Raw genomic sequence first — 24,457 nt, forward strand, 5'->3', positions numbered from 1 at the left:
ATGATTCAGCTAGCCGAGAGGCGAGAGAATAAAATGACCGATTATTGTATTTTCGTAATTTAATTTTTCGCTTAACTCAATATCCGGTAGTTTTCATTATTATGAAATTGACTATGTATGACCGTGTATCTTTCGCCTAGTGTTGCAAAATGGTTTATGTATAAACTCCTTATTTATACATTCATGTAATCAATAAAACTTTCATACATTTTATTATTTATTGCTTTATAAACTTTAAAAATGTACGTCAATCATAACGTTAAAAGCTAAAGCTATATTGTAGGCATAATTATTATTCGTAGAAATATTTGAATTTTTCCTTATGCCAATCTGAAGTATTTGCCTTTCATATCGATTTAAAGAAAAATCTCTTTCCTAAAAAAACACAAATCGACCAAGAAATTACAAAAGTTCCAAGAAAGAGCAGCGACCCTTGAGTCACTCCCTAAGCCTTATTTGTGTACACAAAGCCAGGCGGAGGACCCTCGACTTTCGAATTCGTCGAGCAAGCAAAATGTTGCCGTCTCTTTTTATTGCATCAACAAAATTTTATTAGAAAATTTGCCCCTTGAACAACCAGTAAAACTCGTGTTAAATAAAAGAGTTTCAAAAGATAACTTAACGCAGGGAAGAAGCATGACGTCATTACTCATGTTTAGTTACGTAGTAACTATCCTACTAATATTATAAAGGCGAAAGTTTGTAAGGATGTATGGATGTATGTATGGATGTTTGTTACTCTTTCACGCAAAAACTACTGAATGGATTTTAATGAAATTTTAAAACATTGATTCCCAAAGTGGTCCAGGTGGATCCCCAGGGGTCCACGGGAGCCCGACAAGGACCCTTGTGTGGAAAAAAAATGGGGGTCCACAAGTCGTTAACGGGGGTCTATAAAAAATTAAAAATGTATTTGGTGACCCGACTTGACTTCTCCTATGAATATAGGCAGCCAATGTCATAGGAAGCTCAGAAATTATATTCCTTATTATTCAGAAAGAGTGTGTCAAGAGTCAAGACTCGCCGACGCGATGCCGCGCTGCCCGCCCGCCTAGAAAGTCGTGTCTGAAATCCGCCTATAGCCTTGCTAGCTACGCGGAAACTACGTGCTAGAACTCAAATCTATATCGTGGAAACGCCACTTTTCTGAATAATTACTCAAGTGATGTCATAGACGTGCCATTAAGTAATATTTATCAATGTAATCCTGATTCGTATATTTATAAAAATGTACCCTACTCCCTAGCCTGACTTGGCTCTTTTGTAGAATCACTATAATAATTTTGTGATCATTGATGTGATCAAAATTCCATGTCGCGTGCCACTGGTTCGCTATCCCTGGCATAGGCGGATAATTTGTTGAAAAGCACAGCTGTTACTCTAAATAATAGCCAGTTTAATAAATTAGTATTATAGGAGGGAGGGGAGGTCCGCAGTATGCACAAAAGTGGGCCACGATACAAAGGAGTTTGGGAACCTCTGCTTTGCTATAATCAGAATAACACATAGGATACAATCTTAACCGACTTTAAAAAAGGAGGAGGTCTTATGTTCGTTTTTTTTTTGTGCTCAACGATTACTCCGCCGTTTATGAACCGATTCTCAATTTTTATTTAATCTTTCAGTAGTAAGATATTATGTGGATATTATATGGCACAGATATAGTAGACCACGTGAAGAGAGATAAATTATTTTTTTACGGGAATATTATATGTACGGTTTCCGTAAAAATCCTAATTTTCGCGAGCGAAGCCGCGTGGGACATCTAGTTTAGTAATTTATAATATTCCTATACTATTAATATTTTTACATATAGATAACAAGAATTATAATCACTATCTAAGTAATAAGACATAATTGTTAAAAGGGAAATAACCCTATACTAATATAATATTACTTATCTTTAATTTTTCGACTCGAGTCGAGTAAAATCTTTGAAAACAAGTTCACACGGTGGAAAATAAAATAAAGCCTCAAATGGCGGTAGAACAATAAAAGAATTTATGTCTGGGAGTCGGGAGCTGATGAGGCTAACTGAGTTACGGCACTAGCAACAGGTGTCCCCCCCTCCGCACCCTGTACTACCCCCGCCCCGCTCAGACCACCGTGACGACGGACTTAGGAGTTTTATAATTTATATAACATGATGTTGAGTAGATAGCTAATACATACATACCTACGTAGTATATACTAGCTGACTCGGCAAACTATTTTATGCCATAATTATAGATACGTAGCTGATAGGTAAACAATGTCGGGCATGAAAAATAGATGGCTGATTCTCAGACCTACCGGATAAGTGCACAAAATTTCATCAAAATTGGTCCAGCCGTTTCGGAGGCATTTAGCAACCAACACCACGGGACAAAAAAATTAATTATTTTCAGCCCTCTGAATTTCTCCGAATATTCGGATTTCGAGCAATATTATAATCCCAATCCAGCTTTACTTGTTTATAATATTCAAGTATGAATCATGTCGGAATACTTTATACCGTATAAATACTTAATTAAGGTCGGTACTGATTTAGATGTTTCTTTGATGAAAATAAATTAGCATTAGATTATAAATGTAACCGAGCACGAAATCAAAGGTTCACAGTTTAGGTTCTCGCAAGTCGCATCACGCATACGTATGGTAGAGTTCGGTTGATGTCACAGACGGCAGCCGACGTCGTATGTCGAGTTATATAACTAATTATTGAATTACAACTTTGATAATTGCGTTGACAGCACAATGGACTAATACCACAATAGAAATGTATACTGTATGGCTTCAGATTAGACCGCGTGAACCGGCGCGCGGCGCAGACACACCTATTTAGCGTGATTTCGGATATAACTTTGTACTATTATCTATTCTGTGATATAACTTAAAAAACATGATGATAATATTTAATGTGAGAACACCCGTCAATCGTGGGAAAACGAGACACAATAGATATTCTTTTGTGTCTCGTTCACCGGTGAGCGTATGGGGCTTGAAATTTGAATCTTAAGATTCAAATTTCAAGTCCCATACGTTGATGAATTAAAATCTTGGGCACTAAATAAAACACTAGTATGTTACCTATAATAATCCTTTTGAAAGAAAAAATTGTAATAAGTAGCTGTATAATATTATGTTTTCTGTTTCTAAGTAAATATTGAAGAATACTACAATACTATTATATAATATTTATACGTGGGAGAGCCATGCTTCGGCACGAATGGGTCGGCTCGACCGGAGAAATACCACGTTCTCACAGAAAAGCGGCGTGAAACAGCGCTAGCGCTGTGTTTCGCCGAGTGAGTGAGTTTACCGAAGGCCCAATCCCCTACCCTATTCCCTTCCCTACCCTCCCCAATTCCCTTCCCATCCCTACCCTCCCCTATTACCCTATTCCCTCTTAAAAGGCCGGCAACGCACCTGCAGCTCTTCTGATGCTACGAGTGTCCATGGGCGACGGAAGTTGCTTTCCATCAGGTGACCCGTTTGCTCGTTTGCCCCCTTATTTCATTAAAAAAAAAAACTACGTAGTACGTACTTAGGTTCGCAGTAGGTAAAACTACCTTCTAATTAGTCAAAGGCCATTCATGAAAACGGTGGGCGAAGGGTTCTAATAAAAGTGTTGAACCTCTGAGGTAGCCTTTGACATAAATTAGCTCAGTGACCTGGCCCCGAAATAATAGTCTCATCGCTGTGACCCGCGTCTACAGGATATAAAGGGTAACGAAATAGACGCCGCACTGTGTAGACTATACTATGCTCACTATAATCTAGAGAGTTGAAATTATCACAGACTGTGTAAGTATATCCGTTGCCGCTATAACAACAAATACTTACTAAAAACAAAATAAAATTAATATTTAAGGGCTCCCATACAACAAACGTGATTTTTTGGCCTTTTTTGCTCTATATTAATAACAAGCTGTCCCGGTGAACTTCGTGTCACAGGTCACTTTAAAACATTCCCTGGACTTCTACGAATATTTTAAGACTAAAATTAGCCCAAACCGTTCAGCCGTTTTCGAGTTTTAGCGCGACTAACACATTTGAAAATCCATTTTTATATATAAGACTAGCTGTCCCGGTGAACTTCGTGTCACTTTAAAACCTTCCCTGGACTTCTACGAATATTTTAAGACTAAAATCAGCCCAATCCGTTCAGCCGTTTTCGAGTTTTAGCGCGACTAACACATTTGAAAATCCATTTTTATATGTAAGAAGATATATAGAATAGCAACAGGTAGGTACTTGAATTTAAGGATCACCAAATGGCGGACCGCGGTCTGCATCCGGACCGCCGACGCATTGTATGCGGACCAAGCATGTTCGAAAATGATCTTTGTTCATCTTAGCACTTCAACATCTCCAGGATTTAATGTCAATATATTCTATAACTTGCACCATACTCGTAATTTCACTCCAAACTTCAGAGAGATAATATATAATTAGCTACAAAAAAAGGTTACTTTTCTCATTAATATCTAAAAAATACCTTTGTAATTTCCGTAATTACCTATGTTTAATAATTTTTTTATATAAAATGTGTAGACCGCGAAGATCATTTCATGTCTTAAAACGGACCCCGAGCGAAACTAATTGGTGACCCGTGCTCTAGCTATTAGGTACCGTTCTTGAGTTACTGCCTGGTGGCATACAGACGGACAGACGGACAGACAACGAAGTCTTAGTAATAGGGTCCCGTTTTTCTCCCTTTGGGTACGGAACCCTAAAAAGGGATTGACAGTCAGGACAAAAAAACACGTTTGTATAATTATACTCATCGGGATCTTTTTATAAGTAACTAACTAAATGACCCGGTGAACTTCGCATCACTTTCCTCATTATAATTTATAAACCTTCCCTGGAATTCCACGAATATTTTAAGGCTAAAACTGTTCAGCCGTTCTCGGGTTTTTGTTAGTCTATACTTATATGTAGTACTAGATGTTGCCCGCGACTCAACAATCATCGCGAGTCAACAAAATTGGTGTCAAAAGCTTTTTAAAACCCTGGTACCCCTTGAATCAAAATACCCAAAACAGCCGTGTAGTGTGCACATACTATATATATTTTTTAAATTAAACTTTTTTATACCAAATTTTAAAGCTTATTTAGCTTTACACAACTTAGCTGCATTACACAACTTCAGCTTTACCCATCATAAACTATTTAGTATTTATTATTGGTATGCTCAATGCTGTTGTTTCTCATAATAATTATCTATGTTGGTAGGTGATGGTTGATGGTTGATGGATGGATGGATGGATGGATGATGACCATCAACCTCTAATTTCTCCTGTCGTTACTAGCCTAAGAAAATTAAGCCGAAAATGGACGATCAGCGGAAATAATTCGTGTAGTTTTGAAAATCGCTACAGTTATTCCTTGAGATATCCAGATAAACATATCGAAAATCCCCAAGGGTGGGGGGTGAGCTAAAGGTGTAGGGGGGGGGGTCAAAGGACCCTTTTTTTAGATTTTAGCTCATAAGTCTAAAACCTGCACAAATAGCGTAACGGTTACTTCTAGGAAAACATTCTACATAAAATTTCCTTTAGATTTGATCCTATAATTTTTTTTTGTATGGTCGATACTTTAGAAGTTACAGAGTGTTCAACTTTATATAGGTATAAAAAATGAGACGGTTTTATAAATAAAATAAAATTGGTATGTTTTCAAAATGTATTCAAAACTAGAAAATAATAATTAGACAGTCTTAATTAAATCAATAATTTTCTTCTACTACATCATCATCATCTTCACCTTCTATATCTACCAAATCTACAGGTACGCCATTTGTACACGAACCCAAGCAGCCGTTGCATACTAGACTGCACGTGATACCAGCTTTTCGGCATCCACAATTACCAGTGCAATCACTTTTGCAGCGACAAAATATTGACTTCAGCACGGTGTCAGGAGCTGGAGGATCATGAGTGGTAACAGGCTCGAGGTTTCCATCAGCTCCTCGCTTCCATCCCCACATTTCAGTGCGTTACCTAACCACTCTTGTACTTGGTGGAACACTCGGAATGAGTGAAATTTTGCTGATCCTTTTGTAGGTGGGAGAGAGGAAAGATCTGGTTTGTATTTGGTGCTGGATTTGACAAAAACTGAGTATCGATGTCTGTTAAGATCAAGCTGATCAGTGGCTGCACGATACATCGTCAAAAACATCCTTTCTCCTGACTCTGCTATTTCTTCAGATGTTGATGTTGGATTGTAGAAGATGGCGGCAATATCCTTGATTTTTGGTTTTTGGCCAAATAGCTTAACAACTGACACTTTGCCTTTCCTGTAAATAGCTGAAGTTGTGTCGCAACCGCTGAAGCTATGTAGTAAAAGAATGGAAGAGCAAAATGAGAGTTTTTGGAGTTCTTGTGAGGAAAATATTTGCATTTCCACTTTCATTAATCTTGGTCTGTCCCTTTCAAACTAGTGTAACCATGCTTCTTGCCTATGTGTAAATCTTAAGACATTTTAAAAGAAAATCGCACAACTGAGAAGCTCAGTTTAATAACAATTATTGAAATTAAATAATATTAAACTGACGCAGGAAAGCGCAGTATTAAAACATGTCGTTTATATACTTAATATTTATGCCTTCTTTTATCGTTTTCTACGAAAAATGCTTTTTTCAATTTACTACTAATGTATTATCGTATATTTTACATGGCAATTGTGCGAAAGGGACAAACCAAGAAAATCGATTTCTCGCTCGTGCTCGCTACTATAAGGAGATATTAGTTAATAAAAATAATACTTTAGCACATGGAAGTAAGGTTCATTTTAATATTTCAAAATGATGAAGTAAGCCTTCCAGCTGTATAGTACTTCCTAATTCCATGGTGACTAGTCTAACGTTTTGTAATAATAGCAGCTAGGACAAATAATTATCTGTGAATAGCAGGTATTTGAATCGGAATAAGTTGTTTTCTTAGTCTCGGACGTTCGATGCGTGTTATTTTCGCGATTCGCACTTTTGAGGAATTTGACCCCCCCTGTAGTTCCTAAAGTATCGACCGTACAAAAAAATTTATAGGACATAATTTAGAGGAAATTTTATGTAGAAAATTTTCCTAGAAGTAACCGTAATGCTATTTGTGCAGGTTTTTTACTTATGAGCAAAAACCTAAAAAAAGGGTCCTTTGACCCCCCCCTACACTCTTAGCTCACCCCCCACCCTTGAGGACTTTTGACATGTTCATCTGGATATCACAAGGAATAACTGTAGCGATTTTCAAAACTACACGAAATATTTCCGCTGATTTTATTAATTTGATCGTATTATACTGTGGTCGTCTATATCGTTCGCGTATTGGCTTGCACAGCCATGAAAAGAGCTGTTACACAGACCAATACGCCGTAAATCGTCTGGCACAGACGTAAAGGCCAATGATGGTAGGTGAGTTATCTGAAAACGATAATCGAAAGAATTGAAAAACTTAGCCTAACATGGTACCACCTCTTATAGAAATACATATGAGCAAGCGACAGCGCGATCTAGGTGACCCTTGGCGCCATCTGTTATGAGTTTTGGAACTAACTTAATTTGAACAAATTTGCGCATAAACGCCCCCTTACAACCCCTTTTTCCAGTAAAAAAGTAGCCTATGTCCTTTCTCAGGCTTTAGACTATCTGTGTACAAAATTTCATTATAATCGGTTCAGTAGTTTTGGCGCTGTTGTTTCTGATATCTAAGTTGGTAGGTGAGTTACTAATTAATAACGTGTATAACAATTGAAAGAATCGGAAAACTTAGCTCAACATGGTAACACCTCTTAAGGTGCCCAAACACGGGACAATTTTGGCGTTTCGATCGATCGTCAAGAAAATCGTCCAATCTATCTTTTGAACGTAAAATCGTTTGCGATATTGCTACACACGTACAATTTGTCGTTCGATTTTAACACAGAGGAGATAAATCGTTACGATAATAATTGCCCCGTGTATCATATTATGTATATGTACATCTGTTATGAGTTTTTGGAACTAAATTAATTTGAACAAATTTACGCATTTTCACCCCCTTATATCCCCTTTTTCCAGTTAAAAAGTAGCCTATGTCCTTTCTCAGGCTTTAGACTATCTGTGTACAAAATTTCATTACAATCGGTTCAGTAGTTTTGGCGTGAAAGCGAGACAGACAGACAGACAGAGATACTTTCGCATTTATAATATTAGTATAGATGTATTTAGGCAAGTAATAGTTAAATGTGTAGAGTATGTAAAATGAATATATAAAGAATACCTACATACGTGATTGAAGCACTTATTAAAAATATGTCTTTTAGGGAGACCTTTATAAATATTAATAAACATTTCGACCTATGCGTAGAACAGAGTTCTATGTGATCATAGGACAAAAATGATTTTATAAATGAAATAGGAAATCAAAGCTCTACAGTCTCTCATTTTTAGAATTTTTATATCTTACTTATTTTCCGAGATATAGAATCGTAAAACGTCCTATTTGAAGTAAGCTCCGTCATAAAATGCACCAAGCGCACATTGGACGAGGAGAGAGGAAAGAAAATAATTTTACGAGTATTTCATTCCATAGTTACTTAATATGAAATTTTCATATTAAGTAACTATGGATTATAGAAATACTCGTAAAATTATGTTTTCACTTTGTACGGCATCTTAGTATGCGTGTTGACTGTTGATGGAAGTACCTAGGTATAAAAAATATGTATTTACAGCGGGGCACTGCCATCGGGCAACAAGCGTCAGAAATAGCCAGTAGGGTCGGACACGGGTCCGCCCTGAAGCCCAACAGTTATTGTAATAAAAAGTCGGAATTACATTTCTGGTAGGTACCTACTTACCTAAAAATGTCGGTTGAGAGAGTTCTGTTTTTCAGTTTTTCACAACCCTGGGCGAAATTTCTTTGGCGCCCATAGTGCTGGTAGTGCTGCGCCCCGCAGGCACCCCTTTTTGTTTGACTTCAGCTCCCCCTTTTATCCGGCGCCCTGGGCGGTCGCCACCCCCTAACTAGAAACGGTCCCTAAATACGTATCACTAGATTACTGTTCTTACAATAGTTGATTGATCAATATAATTCTGCACACAGAACTATCTATAAGATTTGAGCCTAAAGAGATCACCAGATACTCAACAATCTCCATTCTCCAGCGACTTGCAAGACTCTAGTCTCCTTAAAATAGTATTTATTAAGAGATACACCAGCACTAACGCGCGAAAACATAATTATATTTACAACTAGAAGTATAGTCATACTCTTGTATATCTGGCCGGCGGGGCCGGCATCAAAGGGCGTACAAAATAGGGTGTAGGCAGCGGTCATCCCTATCCCGAAGATGCAGGTTATCGGCGTGACACTTCAGCTAATCAACTTGTCACTCCTCACGACGGTCGATACTCCACCTGATCTCCGCCACTTCCAATAGAAATAAAACTCGTACGTTGTACCTACAGACGAGTAAATTGATGATATTGAGCAAACTGACTATCATATTTTATTTATATCCGATGTCCAGTCCAGTTAAAAATACTTTTATACATACTGCAACATCTATACTTATTATAAAGCGGAAGAGTTTGTTTGTTTTTTTGAACGCGCTAATCTCAGGAACTACTGGTCCGATTTGTAAAATACTTTCAGTGTTAGATAGCCCATTTATCGAGGAAGGCTATAGGCTATATTTTATCACGCTAAGACCACACTAAGACTGATAGGAGCGGAAAAATAGAAAAAAAGTGGAAAAATCGGGGGAAATTATTTGAAAGGACTTATCTCAGGAACTACTGGAGCAATTTTTCTGTTATTTGGCACAGATATGAAGTAGACCACGTGAAGGAACATAGGTCATAGGCTATTTTTTGTGGACTAATTTGTCTGTGAAATGTCTAATTGTAACAAATAATAATATACAGTGGACCATCTTCACACTTAATCATCCGAATTACATGCGCGACGCCTCCGTGGTCTAGTGGTATAGAGCGCGGCTCTTGACTCGGAGGTCGTGGGTTCGATTCCCGCGTTGGAAACATGTTATTTCCAAGTTTGGTTAGGACAATGCAGGCTGATTACCTGATTGTCTGACAAGTAAGATGATCCATGCGTCGGATGGACATGTAAAGAGTCGGTCCTGCGCCTGATCTCTCGCCGGTCGTGTCGGTCTTCCGTCCCTCTGGGTAGTGAGAGTAAAGGAATAGAGAGTGCTCCTGTGTACTGCGCACCGGCCACCGTCACCGAAACCGGTGTGGGAGCTATTATTATTATCCGAATTAATCATACCTTATGCCTACAAATACAATTTAAGCGTGATTCCAGAGACGATTAGAGAGCAGAACAATGAAGTATCACCAATGATATTGTATAAAAAACTCAAAGAGTATCACGATGCGCGCACGTAAAGCATGTAGATGTGCATGAATTTGATTTAAAAAACGCGGTTGATTTAGAGTTAATTTACGTTGCAACGTCGCAAGTCGGAACGATGCATTGGTAAAATATAAAGGGGATTCAAATTTGGAACAGGAGCCCGACACCGCAAATAGCAAATCTGTCAATTCAATGTGTAGCTTCTTATGCAGTTAATAAAGTTCAGTTTTGAATAAGTTATAAAATGCATCGCATTACAAGATCGCCTCTTCACGTTGCCATGTGAACTGACCCTTTAATGCCCATACCGTACAATACTATATCGTACAAACCAGCATATTGTACGGAACTCCTACACTTTAGCTGTCTATTCCGACAGGAGAGTGTATCTGTTGACTGTTGTAATTAACTACATTACTGGTTATCGATCGCATACCAGTAATATCAACGACCTATCTGACGGTCTAACACGCGCCGAGACGGAACCACGCTATATTGTACCCTATTACTATGGCATATAGGTTGGAATTTGAATAACACAATGTAGTGTTATTCAATATATTATTTTGTTTATATTGAATAACGCTACATCGCTTCTCAATAAATTTAATATTCGGGACCTAATACAGTGGCGGGGCAAGACCTTCATTTGATGTGGGCATAATATATTCTGCGAGGCCCCCTGATGGATGACGCAAGAGAACGGATTTTGAAAGAATTTTTTGATCAGTACTCAAACTTTTATGTAAGTATAAAAATTTTTATTTACAATATTTTAATTTATAAAAAAACTCTTTAAAAAAATCCTCGTGGTCCAAGGGACGCGAGGCCCCTTGCTTCGCTTTACTTTTAATTATTATAGAAGGAGCTATGTTAAAAAATATGCAATCTGATCTAACAAAAGCAACTGGTAATAAAAAGGTACTTATACCATACAATTAGGGCTCTCATCATGAGACATGACAGTCTTAAGACACACTATTGCTATGCAAGTCACATTAAGATGCGCACACATAAACAGCATTTTGTATTGTTTATACTTTATAGTCTGTCTAATAACTGCCGCTTTTCAAATGAGCGATAGTCCTCCTTACCATAAAGTTAATATACCTAGCGGAATAGAGCAACAATCTCAAGCTGTCAAACAAAACCGAAATAGATTTACGTCTGTGTGTGAAAATTTACACAAGCATCTTTCTAAGATATTAAATTTAGTCAACGTGCCGATAAGTGCCGACTGGACGCCAAAAATATGAAAAAAATTGGTTCTGCTGTCATGTATCACATGTCTCTTTTTACCACGCAGAGTTACTGATAGTGACATCTCGCTTGCTCAGGCCCTTGTTTCTATATTCCGCTAGGTAGGTATATAACCTTAATGGGTTAAAGTCAATAATATGGACGCCATATTTGACGACAACCTTAACCGCGCAAATTCGCTCGGTTAAAGTTAAGTTTGACATAAAGTTCACAGTGTTGCAATAATAATTTATTTTTTCCGGTCAATTTGTATGGATAATAATTCATTTTTATACTCTCAGCCTCATTAATTTGGAAAAGACATCTGTCAAATTTTAACCTTAACTTTAACCTTAACTTTGACCATAACTGTAACTATAGGTCTACCAGGATCTGATGGAAAAAAGTGAGAAAAGAAATTGATTCTAGCAATACTGGGGTAATTGGAATAAAACATTTTGACTCTTTTGTCTGTGAATTTGTCTGTGAAATGTCTAATTGTAACAAATAATAATATACAGTGGACCATCTTCACACTTAATCATCCGAATTACATGCGCGACGCCTCCGTGGTCTAGTGGTATAGAGCGCGGCTCTTGACTCGGAGGTCGTGGGTTCGATTCCCGCGTTGGAAACATGTTATTTCCAAGTTTGGTTAGGACAATGCAGGCTGATTACCTGATTGTCTGACAAGTAAGATGATCCATGCGTCGGATGGACATGTAAAGAGTCGGTCCTGCGCCTGATCTCTCGCCGGTCGTGTCGGTCTTCCGTCCCTCTGGGTAGTGAGAGTAAAGGAATAGAGAGTGCTCCTGTGTACTGCGCACCGGCCACCGTCACCGAAACCGGTGTGGGAGCTATTATTATTATCCGAATTAATCATACCTTATGCCTACAAATACAATTTAAGCGTGATTCCAGAGACGATTAGAGAGCAGAACAATGAAGTATCACCAATGATATTGTATAAAAAACTCAAAGAGTATCACGATGCGCGCACGTAAAGCATGTAGATGTGCATGAATTTGATTTAAAAAACGCGGTTGATTTAGAGTTAATTTACGTTGCAACGTCGCAAGTCGGAAAGATGTATTGGTAAAATATAAAGGGGATTCAAATTTGGAACAGGAGCCCGACACCGCAAATAGCAAATCTGTCAATTCAATGTGTAGCTTCTTATGCAGTTAATAAAGTTCAGTTTTGAATAAGTTATAAAATGCATCGCATTACAAGATCGCCTCTTCACGTTGCCATGTGAACTGACCCTTTAATGCCCATACCGTACAATACTATATCGTACAAACCAGCATATTGTACGGAACTCCTACACTTTAGCTGTCTATTCCGACAGGAGAGTGTATCTGTTGACTGTTGTAGTTAACTACATTACTGGTTATCGATCGCATACCAGTAATATCAACGACCTATCTGACGGTCTAACACGCGCCGAGACGGAACCACGCTATATTGTACCCTATTACTATGGCATATAGGTTGGAATTTGAATAACACAATGTAGTGTTATTCAATATATTATTTTGTTTATATTGAATAACGCTACATCGCTTCTCAATAAATTTAATATTCGGGACCTAATACAGTGGTGGGGCAAGACCTTCATTTGATGTGGGCATATATTCTGCGAGGCCCCCTGATGGATGACGCAAGAGAACGGATTTTGAAAGAATTTTTTGATCAGTACTCAAACTTTTATGTACTTAAGTATAAAAATTTTTATTTACAATATTTTAATTTATAAAAAAACTCTTTAAAAAAATCCTCGTGGTCCAAGGGACGCGAGGCCCCTTGCTTCGCTTTACTTTTAATTATTATAGAAGGAGCTATGTTAAAAAATATGCAATCTGATCTAACAAAAGCAACTGGTAATAAAAAGGTACTTATACCATACAATTAGGGCTCTCATCATGAGACATGACAGTCTTAAGACACACTATTGCTATGCAAGTCACATTAAGATGCGCACACATAAACAGCATTTTGTATTGTTTATACTTTATAGTCTGTCTAATAACTGCCGCTTTTCAAATGAGCGATAGTCCTCCTTACCATAAAGTTAATATACCTAGCGGAATAGAGCAACAATCTCAAGCTGTCAAACAAAACCGAAATAGATTTACGTCTGTGTGTGAAAATTTACACAAGCATCTTTCTAAGATATTAAATTTAGTCAACGTGCCGATAAGTGCCGACTGGACGCCAAAAATATGAAAAAAATTGGTTCTGCTGTCATGTATCACATGTCTCTTTTTACCACGCAGTGTTACTGATAATGACATCTCGCTTGCGCAGGCCTTTGTTTCTCTATTCCGCTAGGTATATTAACTTTATGGTCCTTACTTAAGTTTGCAAGATCCACAAAACTTCATAAAAACAACTGTAAGTATACTTTTAAAAACGTATTTTAATTGTACATACTTAAAGTAATGTCAGTACAAGTATTGCTTTAAAATTTTCACAACAATTGCACTTAAAATAATAATCTACATTAATTTAATTCTCGTACCTCGAATTATCGATTAAGTATTCTCAGGCTGTACCTACCTACCTACCTACATGGTTTATTTTTACATTTGTTAATTTATTAAAATATGGGCCTGACTGAAATAATTGGTAAATAAATAAAATTAATAAATTAATCATTGCAAGGATTAAATTGGTTTCTTGCTGAAAAACTACGAGAGCCGATCCTATTAAAGTGGGAAAGATCTAAGAAAAAGAAATTATTAATTGAGTCACTCAATGCGTATTGCGTAATTAGTGTGTGATTTTTTAATACTACAAGTAGTTCAGAGTTTTTGTAGAAGACAAGGCGAGCTGTGTAATAAATCCTAGGGTGGGTAGCACCAGAGGCGTTGTTATATAGGTCTACCAGAATCTGATGGCTTTGGATGGCAGAATTTCAAAAAATATCCTTGATCATTGGATTTTTATATTTGCATGTTTCACACACAGAATTAACTGTTATAAGAAAAAAAGAGTCAAAATGTTTTATTCCAATTACCCCAGTATTGCTAGAATCAATTTCTTTTCTCACTTTTTTCCATCAGATCCTGGTAGACCTATAGTTACAGTTATGGTCAAAGTTAAGGTTAAAGTTAAGGTTAAAATTTGACAGATGTCTTTTCCAAATTAATGAGGCTGAGAGTATAAAAATGAATTATTATCCATACAAATTGACCGGAAAAAATAAATTATTATTGCAACACTGTGAACTTTATGTCAAACTTAACTTTAACCGAGCGAATTTGCGCGGTTAAGGTTGTCGTCAAATATGGCGTCCATATTATTGACTTTAACCCATTAAGGTTATATACCTACCTAGCGGAATATAGAAACAAGGGCCTGAGCAAGCGAGATGTCACTATCAGTAACTCTGCGTGGTAAAAAGAGACGTGTGATACATGTCAGCAGAACCAATTTTTTTCATCTGTTTGATGTCCAGTCGGCACTTACCGGCACGTTGACAATTTAATATCTTAGAAAGATGCTTGTATAAGTGTATACTTAAACAAATACTTACACACAGACATTAATCAATTTCGGTTTTGTTTAACAACTCGATATTGTTGCTCTATTCCGCTAGGTATATTAACTTTATGCTTTAACCAGAGATTTGGCAGTTCATTTAACATTTTGTTATAGTTTAAGGCTGCGTTTCCACTGAAGCGGAGCGGAGCTTAGCGGTGCCGAATTGACCAATCACCATGCTTGAAATCTTCGCTGTCATTCCGCTGGAAAAGCACGATTGGTCAATTCGAGCACCGCTAAGCTCCGCTCCTCTTCAGTGGAAACGCAGCCTAAGCCTTCACATTAAGTCGCGAGTAGTGCGGCAGCCGCGTTGGTGCAATGTGACCAAACACAATACTCTCCCACGAGCGAGTGTGACACATATTTTTAGGTATGAGAACAAAGACTCAAGGTACGAGAATCGGACTCATGTTTTGTTGTAAAAGGTTTCTAATTGTATATTAATTTTAAAACCTCGCTTGCCATCAAATTCCAACAAGATAGTGTCCCACAGACAAAAGATAGCGCTATTTTAATTACATTATGTATTAAAACAGTTTATAAACTACCAAAATCCGACGATAGATAGCGCTCTTCAAAAACACACTTCACATTTTTCTACCTAATCCGTTCATTATTGTAAAATTTTCAGCCACGTCGCTACATAATTTGCACGACAGAACATTATTGGCAATGTCTAGGGTAAGTTACACTCATACACCCGGTATGAGCGCCGGTTTTCTCCCGGGCCATGCTTCTTTCGCGTACTTCTTCTTCTTAGGCTCGTTGGAAGCTCCTGTTTCTTCTGCAGCTGTAAAATCAAGATAATATTAAAAACACGAGAACTTTGGACATTCATTTTAAATTGTTCGGTTGTAATAAAGGCAAGCACCAACAGGCTTAGCATGGCCACTATAGAAATGCGAAAGAATAGAAACGTTGACAGTTTTTGCACACAAATTGACAGATTTCATTTCTTAATCCATCATTTTATCTACTTTACCGTAAGAATAAACCGCTCTATGGTGGCCATGCTAAGCCTGCTGATGCTCAAATGGCTCTCTATATCTGGAGACCAGACTTTATTACTATTTCTCAAATTTTTCTTTTATACATTTTCTCTTTCATAAAAAAGCAAAACGCGGTCGGTAACGTATTGAATTAAATAAAACTTACCAGAGTTTGGAAGTGGTGGATGTATGTTAAGTTGTGGCTCAGGACCTTCCAATTCCACGTCAGGCGCAGGATTAGGTAGTGAAATACCCAACCTAAACCAAGGTAAAACATTATTTCTAGAGCAAATGCTTATTTAAATTGAGCATTTTAGAGATGAAAAAAATCGTCGTTTTCATACATGATTGGCAATCAGTACTACCACTGATTTATTATACAAATGACTCTTAATAAAAATTCAAGTATCAGTCCAAGAACTTATTTTAAGTCTTTTCTTACGACATAAGAAGGCAAAATCCTAAGTGGCAAGAGATTATTTTCAACTTTGTAATGACAATAACAGATGTAAAGAGTAATACTGACCTAGCCCCTATTAGGCTCAGGTGCGAGCTTGGGGCTGGTAGGTCTGAGTACAAATTCGTGCTTCTTGATATTTCTTGCAGCCTTAATGAGTGGTGGTGTTGGTCTGAAAAAAAATAAAAAAAAATACATTAATATCTTTCAACATTAATAATAATAACCGATAATAGTATACAGTAATACTTTCAATCGCTTTTTTTTTTGTTTAAGTGCAAGGGGAAAAGGGGTTATTAGTTATTACTAAGGCTTAACTTACACGGGGGCAGAATTAATGCTACGCATTACGTTTTTCGCCAAGGCATATTCATCTCTAATACACTTTCTGCTATGAAATTACACATTGACACAAGTAGTCTTAAATGAAACAAATTGACACTTACTATCATCTGCACTCTGTAACTTCAGCTTTCTTGGTATATTATTAGCATTGGGTACAATTGTGGACCGAACAAGGTTCCTAAACCTGCCAATTGTGGGGTCTATATCTTCTGGATTGATTATGTCCACCTCCTCATTGAAGGAAACATTCCTTTTCTGTTTTTTAGGCATCCCTGCGGGCATGGTCGCTGTTCGTTTTGAACCAGTTTGAGGCTGAAATAATTATATATTTTAAATAATCATTTAAATTAGTAAGTAATTGAAAACATTATGTCATTAATAAATAAATAAAAATACATGTGGCAATCGGGAACTGCCGCGGTAAATCAGCATAGCATTTTTTATCGACTTATGCAATTATAATTCTCATACGTCACGCGCACAGAAATACCGTGTCGAAGTCTGGCAACACCGCACTGACCGGCGCGGCGGTGTTAGGTTTTTTTCATTACAGAATTTCTTGATTCGGTCGCTGTGCTCAAAGCCCACGATAAAAGCTGTGCAATAGCTTAAAAACTTGTGGCAATTTTTTCTCCTTTTTTAGAAAAGTAAGAGATTTAGGTTTAAATCAGTCAATGTGAAAAAAATCTCACCTTAATAACATCTGTACCATCATCGGTTGAGATGCCCAACATGGAAATTCTTCTGTTATGAGCAGTATTGAATTCTGTCAAGTTATCTAGCTCAGTCTGTGTCTCCGGAAGCCCCAACAGTGCACCCTCAGTTTCAGTATTGGGAAGTTCCTCCATTATACCTCTAGTGTTACCAGTTGGTCGTTCCCTGAAAGGCACAGAAATTTTTTTTTATTTAGCACAAAAACATGCATAATTTTTTTTTATCCCGGAAAAATTTACAGTTAACGCGCAAATTTCCTACTAGTATTTTACAAAACTTTTTTTTTACGAGTAAGTTCAAGTTTAGTAACGATAAGTTAACATAAACTTAAATAAGTAATTTAATAGCTCGTCTATCGAGCGCCCAAAATGGGTGTCTTACTCTAAAGCCGGGTCCAGACGAGTGTAACGTGTAATGTAAGATTACATGTAATTTAGCATCAACAGTGTGGATGGCACATGAACTCAAAGCGAATTGTTCAAATGAGCCTTTGTGCTTGCGCGAAAACCGACAGCCGATGGCCGATAAGCCCCGAGTGTTACATGTAATACTCTTAGTGCCGTCCATACGTAGAATTCGTGTTACATTACACGGTGAATGACATTACACGTTACACTCGTCTGGACCCGGCTTAAGACTATTCAAAAGTATTTTCGAAAATGGTTTGACAGTTTGTGACAGATAAAAGGTTTAGTAAACGAAAATAATTTACCTTATAATATAATTTCTAGTGGAAGCACCAAAGTGAAATGTAGAATCTATAGGAAGCTGTGTCGGTTTATTTGGTTCTAGCCTCATCTGGCCAATAAAAGTTCCATGGGCTACAAAAGTAAATGTTATAAATTTGCTGCACACAACTTTTGTACAAATCAGTTTTAAAGGTCAATGTTGAATATAATATTTTAGCTATTATATTGCTAATATAATAATATAATTTATAAATTATATTTATAAATGGATCATAAGAGACAAAATATGCTGGTTTTATTACACAAGTAATTTAATTATTACTTACTACTGCCTAAGTCAACTAAGAATGCTCTGTTTAGGTGCTTGTGATAAACAAAAGCAGCATGTACTCTGGAGCAACTTGCATGATCTATGCAGAAATCGTTCATTTGTGGGTTTCTACCAAAGAGATAACATTTCTTTTCGTCTAACATCAGTTTCTGGATAAGCTTATCTCCCTTTAGAACATCCAGATGGAGTCCTGTTGGTGGTTTTCCTGCCCTGCAAGCACAAAACCTTTTTTGATAGATAATAATTTAAAATATGATAATTAATCTTTCCTTAATTCATGAAGACCTAAGCGGCCGCATCCGGCCGCGATAACAATAGATAAGCTATTGTGTCTCGTTATTCCACGATCGATGGGTAAAAAAATACCAATGATGTCTCTTGGATTTGTTTTTCAATACTGAATCTTTCAGGTATTGAAAATACTGTTTCTAATTCATTTATGATAAAAATAGTACCTATATTTCTTATCTTATTTAATTAAATAGTAAATAGTTTGTAAGTCACAAAGGTACACATTTAGTTGTTCTTGATATATTTATACTGAAATAATAATTCCATCCATCGTGGGTCGATACCCAGGTCGATGTCTGCGATCAGGCACAATATCAGATTTTCAATCGTTATTCTGGCAGCCAGCTGCCGCTTGGGGATTGATGGGTTAACTGATCTGCCAGTTATCACATATTATATTACTTTACTGAATAGAATTGATATCGGTTAGCAATAACATACTAAACTCAATAAATAATTAAGAGTTATGAATGGCGGCTAAAGTTCGAGTGGTTTATCACAAAACTTACCAATTAGGGACCTCATAATGGTTAGCCATGTTAAAGCAATCCTTTAATGCATTTGTATGCCCCTTTTATTTACTATTTCGTATCTATGTTATACGTATAATTCATAAAAATTTACGAATAATTTCTATCAGCCATACATGCCATATACATGTACTTCTTCTTCTTCTTCTTCTTTTATTTATGGCAAACAATCGCTTTTTAGCAACATTCTGCCAGTGTCAAGTATGGAAAGTAAAAAAAAAAAAATTATATATATTTAAATATATATTTAAATTAATATATCATAACAACGAGAACGGAACATGAAAAATTATGTAGCTTCACTCCAAAATTTCATTAGCGGAACGTCAAAATCAAATCTCAATGTCAAAGTTGACATTTGTTTTTTTTAGGGTTCCGTACCCAAAGGGTAAAAACGGGGCCCTATTACTAAGACTTCGTTGTCTGTCTACTGTCTGTCCGTCTGTCTTCAGCAGGCTATATCTCAAAAACCGCTATACAGTTCGACAAGGCTTTATTTGAACGTGGGTGACATTGACGGGAGCGCTACTGGTAAAGGAGAACTGTCAAACACATGTCAAAAATGACGTTTTGCTATAATAGAAATGTTTAGTTCCTTTTCTCGCCACGTTCAAATAAAGCCTTGTCGAACTGTAGCAGGTAGCTAGACTTCTGAAAATTTCACAGGTTGTGTATTTCTGTTGCCGCTATAACAACAAACACTAAAAACAAAATAAAATTAATAATGAAGGGGGCTTCCATACAAAAAACGTGATTGTTTTGGCTTTTTTTATTCGATTTCAATAATGGTAACAAAAATTGGACACTTGAAATTTTTATAAAATCCTTTATTATATGTGTACTTTAATAACTCCCATACAAAAAACACAATTTGTGGCTTACTTTTGCTCTATAACGGTACGGACTCTTCGTGCACGAGTCTGACTCGCACTTGGCCGATTTTTTTAAAATCTTGTCTACCGTGTTTAATAGCCAATAGCCAATGGCTTTAGCAACATTTTTTACCCGACTGCCAGGAGGGCATGTCCATGTGGGCTTGTATCTGCAGAACCGCTAAGCGGATTTTCACATTTTTAGCCTAAATTAACAGAGGTATTGTCAAGTGTCAACACACTGCCTAAGGGGGGTATTACATTATCATTTATATATGATCATTTCTATGATCATATATAGGATCCAATATATATGATAATTTGATCATATCTGCGTATTACATTATCATATTTCATTGATCCTATTTTACGTCATATGTGGTTTCAATAGCCAATGGAGAGCGCTAACGCTGACAGGTATTGACGTCAGGGTTACTAGATCTCAGAGAATTCGATTTGTCAAAAGACATCGTCATTTTTAATATGGCTTGTTTTTTGTTATTTCAGCAAGATTATCCAAGTATATAATTAGAAAAATAATTACATTACATTATTTGAAACATATTAACGAACAAGAAATTAAAAACTCTTTTTTTATTAAATAACTGGCAGCACCTATTTCTATGACCGTATTGGATCCAATCTCTCAGCAAATGTCAAAAATCTATGATCAAGGAAGAAATGAATCATATGTCTATATTACATTATCCAATACCATTGACTCAATGATCTCGGATCCAATATATATGATAATCTAATATCCCCCTTACAAAAAATTATAAGCCCAAATATTTAGGACATACTTTATTTTAAGCAAGCTAGGCATTGCCTATTTACACAATGATGATGAAATCACTTCAAGTCCATATACACACAGATTGATTAAGAGAAAAATACATTCAAAGCATGCATTCTTCTTTCCCGCCCATGGTTTGTATGAAACCAGGGGTGCAAGTGTGAACGTCAGAAGAATTGATGATATGTATGGGAATGAGTATGTCAGATGCGCCGTCGTTTTGCAGGTGTTGTGGCCGGCGGGGTTGAAGTGTTGGCACGACGACGCCCACGCCGTGAGCTACTATCTTCGTCTATCAAAGGTGATTCCCAGGCTGCAGGAAAATAATAATCATTCATTAATTGCTTTTCCAATAATAAATTTAAAAACTTTTACATCCGTCCGTCACACATAATTACCTGCCACAGAACTTATTTTTGATTTTGGTTTTTCCTTTGATGTAGATTTTCTGCTAGTTGAACTGTCCCGTGGTCCTGAAGCATTTGAATCTCTTGAGTCTCTTCTACGATCTGTAAATCATCAAATTAAGTAAATTTTTTCCTTCACCTTACTAACTGCTCAAAGCGTTAAGACTGCCAATTTGCACTCTTCCAATAATTCATTTTTTTTCTTACTTTGTATTTTTTTATCTGTGCAAGTAAAGATTTTATTATTATTATTAACCTTAAATTGTAAGTAAAATTTTAAAAATTTAAATATTTATATTATACCATATTCTTTTTCAGACTTAATACTTGGTGTATCTGTAGACGCATGGGAGCTGCCACTCTCTTTTCTAGTTTTGGTAGACAAAGCACTTATGCTATCTTTGCGTGCTGAAAAATTTGTTAACAAAATATAGTACAAAATACAAGACAGACACAGAATACATTTTTAACAAGTTCTTATTTTATTTTGTTACCTTTTGCTGTGCTATCTTTATCTTTAGTTCCTCTAGAATTGACTTTTGGCGTTGATGGTTTTGGAGATGGACTCCTCCCACCTGTAGCAAATGTTATAATTGAATCAATTTATTTTGAAAATTGTTGGATAAATAGACTAGATATAAAAAGAAATACAATCTAATATAATATATAAAATTCTCGTGTCACAGTGTTTGTGCACGAAATCCTCCAAAAAATGGCTCAACCGATTTTAATGAAGTTTTGTATGTACTTACATTTGTTAGGCCTGAGAATAGGTTTTTATCTACTTTTTATATTGATACTAGAAATAATTTATATGGCAAAACAATGTTTGCCGGGTCAACTTTATGGTAATAATGACATCTCACAACTAGGTACTGGAACAATGCATAAATGAAAAGTACCTTCACTGTCTTCTCCTAGAATCGCATCCTTACATTTCTGCTTGATTAAAGTACCGAATTCACTCTCAGGTAAACTGAATGGGGTTTCTTTATTAGGAAAAGGTATTGGTTCTGTGTCATCTAACATATTCATGTCGTACAAAGTATTCAAATGCTTCCATATGTCATGCGTGGAAATCTCTTTAGTAATTGAATTGGATAACTTCTCCCAGATGCAGGCCATCTGGAAATGCTTATTAATGCCTACCGGCTTATGATTAGCCATGGCGTAAAATAATTGTATTTCCATATCCACATCCCACTCCAACGTACTACCGGATTTCTCCTCAGCCTCTTCCTCACTAGATACCATTGTCATAATATTTTTAATAAATAATCAACTATAAATTTACAGGAAAGAATGAATAAATTACAGAAAACAATAATTTGTTTACAATTTGGAAAGTTTCTACTTTTTTTTGTTCACCAGTTCTCCTTCATCTCGAAAAAAAATTATGACTTTCATATTTTGCCAACAACTGAAAAATGATTATGTCTATGTTTGGACCAGTCTTTTTCTTTTTTTTCTCTTCTGACGGAGGACATTTAACGTTATAAACATAAGATAAGAAAATCGCGATCCTCGTTCTAGAATCTAGAGCATCTTCTGCATCACAAGACGTGTACTTAACAGTGCGTATTGAATGAAACTGCGCAGTGTCGTTTGACAAACCGTTCAAACCGACATCAAACGGTTGCATCAAACACGTAAGGTTTTTTCCTTCACTTTCCCACACTTGTGCACGATAACGAATATCTAATGGTTAACATCCTACCAATATTACACATTAAAAACCCAGTTAACACAATTTTAGGAAAATAATACAAAAACACAACATCACTCTTTCCCATTCCCGACAAAACTCCTTGTTGACAGCAAAGAGAATAATATTATTAATTTACTAGCGACCCGCCCCGGCGTCGCACGGGTATAAAAAATATATCGACGGGTGAAAGCGGAAGTGGCGTAACTTGAATTTTGGCCAAAATCACTTTTTAATTGATTGTTGTATAATTCTGCGTCGAATGGTCTATATCTCGTCTTTCTACGATAAATTCTAGTAAAGATACGACCATGGATATTTACCACTTTTTAGCACAGACCCACCACAGACCTTAAAAAAATTTGTCGTAACTAGACAAAAAACTGCAATTTTTGGATAAAAGATAGATACGGCAATGCGTGAGAAATTAGAAAAAGATACGATGCAGGTTTTTTAACGCTCGAGTTTGATTTGAATGAGTTACGACATTTCTATCGCCTAAAATACAACATTCCCAAGGATACGACAATTTCACTGCGGGAAATATTGTGTACTTTTATAGATACGACAATTTATTTCATACTTATTTCATAGGTATGAAAAAGTTATTACATTTTAAACACATAATTTTAATCTTAAACCTATACTTACAACCAACGAATATAGTTAAGTTATGTGTACAGAGATAAGTAACGCCATTTCATCTCCCTCCCGCCTCTCTATGATACCTTGGCCGGCGCTCCCTATGCGCCGTTCTTAACGCCTTTTAGTTGATGCGCGAGCGTCGATTTGAGAAAACGAGTTTGTTGCTGTATTCTTAACACTATTGTATCAATGCACGTTTATTCGTGTCATAAATGAAGCTTAATCTAGTATAGTGAAAGCAGAGTGGACCTTTTTTTGATGGGCAGAGCAACCCATCATGGGTGCCCCGGGTCGGGGATGTGCCTCAGTTAAGCTGAAGCACCCTGGGGGTATGTGGGACTCTTACCCACTAAAACCACCTGCGGTTTGTCTTCAGCCGTATACGGAGGGATGTCCTGGATATGTCTAACACAGGACTCCCTCCACGACCGGACTTCCTCCAAAATAAGGGAACGCTTTGGCAAACTGAAGCATTCCCCTCGGCGCCGGGACTAGCTAAGCCGGTCAGGTTCCCATCCTGACCCGGAGTCCCGGATTAGACAGAAGTTTGGAGGTTTG

General features: G+C 36.8%; 2 protein-coding genes across 2 annotated transcripts; both read right to left on the reverse strand.

Annotated features, from left to right (window-relative positions):
• Positions 1-15,622: 15,622 nt before the first annotated feature.
• Positions 15,623-19,588, reverse strand: LOC121739785 (nuclear inhibitor of protein phosphatase 1). Its single transcript, XM_042132352.1, has 8 exons — positions 19,454-19,588; positions 18,649-18,863; positions 18,346-18,454; positions 17,612-17,798; positions 17,021-17,231; positions 16,644-16,746; positions 16,284-16,375; positions 15,623-15,918 (listed from the first exon to the last, which is right to left on the reverse strand). Exons 1-8 carry the CDS (start codon positions 19,480-19,482, stop codon positions 15,821-15,823), a joined length of 1,044 nt encoding a protein of 347 aa, XP_041988286.1. The 5' UTR covers positions 19,483-19,588; the 3' UTR covers positions 15,623-15,820.
• A 1,545-nt stretch (positions 19,589-21,133) lies between these two features.
• LOC121739800 (MRG/MORF4L-binding protein) lies at positions 21,134-22,890 on the reverse strand. The gene is made up of 5 exons (XM_042132373.1): positions 22,452-22,890; positions 22,044-22,124; positions 21,853-21,957; positions 21,541-21,651; positions 21,134-21,455 (listed from the first exon to the last, which is right to left on the reverse strand). Exons 1-5 carry the CDS (start codon positions 22,807-22,809, stop codon positions 21,346-21,348), a joined length of 765 nt encoding a protein of 254 aa, XP_041988307.1. The 5' UTR covers positions 22,810-22,890; the 3' UTR covers positions 21,134-21,345.
• Positions 22,891-24,457: the final 1,567 nt, after the last annotated feature.

Source organism: Aricia agestis, chromosome 1 (genome assembly GCF_905147365.1).
Source record: "Aricia agestis chromosome 1, ilAriAges1.1, whole genome shotgun sequence".
Taxonomy (NCBI): domain Eukaryota; kingdom Metazoa; phylum Arthropoda; class Insecta; order Lepidoptera; family Lycaenidae; genus Aricia; species Aricia agestis.

Bases quoted from the DNA above. Each gene is read 5' to 3' on its own strand.
- LOC121739800 (XM_042132373.1), bottom strand. From the start codon at position 22,809: ATGACAATGGTATCTAGTGAGGAAGAGGCTGAGGAGAAATCCGGTAGT. The intron at 22,125-22,451 runs GTACTTTTCATT...CATTTGCTACAG, and splicing joins TCTAGGAGAAGACAGTGAAG to GTGGGAGGAGTCCATCTCCA. The intron at 21,652-21,852 runs GTATAATATAAA...GATGATTTACAG, and splicing joins TAAGTCTGAAAAAGAATATG to ATCGTAGAAGAGACTCAAGA.
- LOC121739785 (XM_042132352.1), bottom strand. From the start codon at position 19,482: ATGGCTAACCATTATGAGGTCCCTAATTG. The intron at 18,455-18,648 runs GTAAGTAATAAT...TTACTTTTGTAG, and splicing joins CTTAGTTGACTTAGGCAGTA to CCCATGGAACTTTTATTGGC. The intron at 15,919-16,283 runs GTAAGTTTTATT...TTGATTTTACAG, and splicing joins TCCACCACTTCCAAACTCTG to CTGCAGAAGAAACAGGAGCT.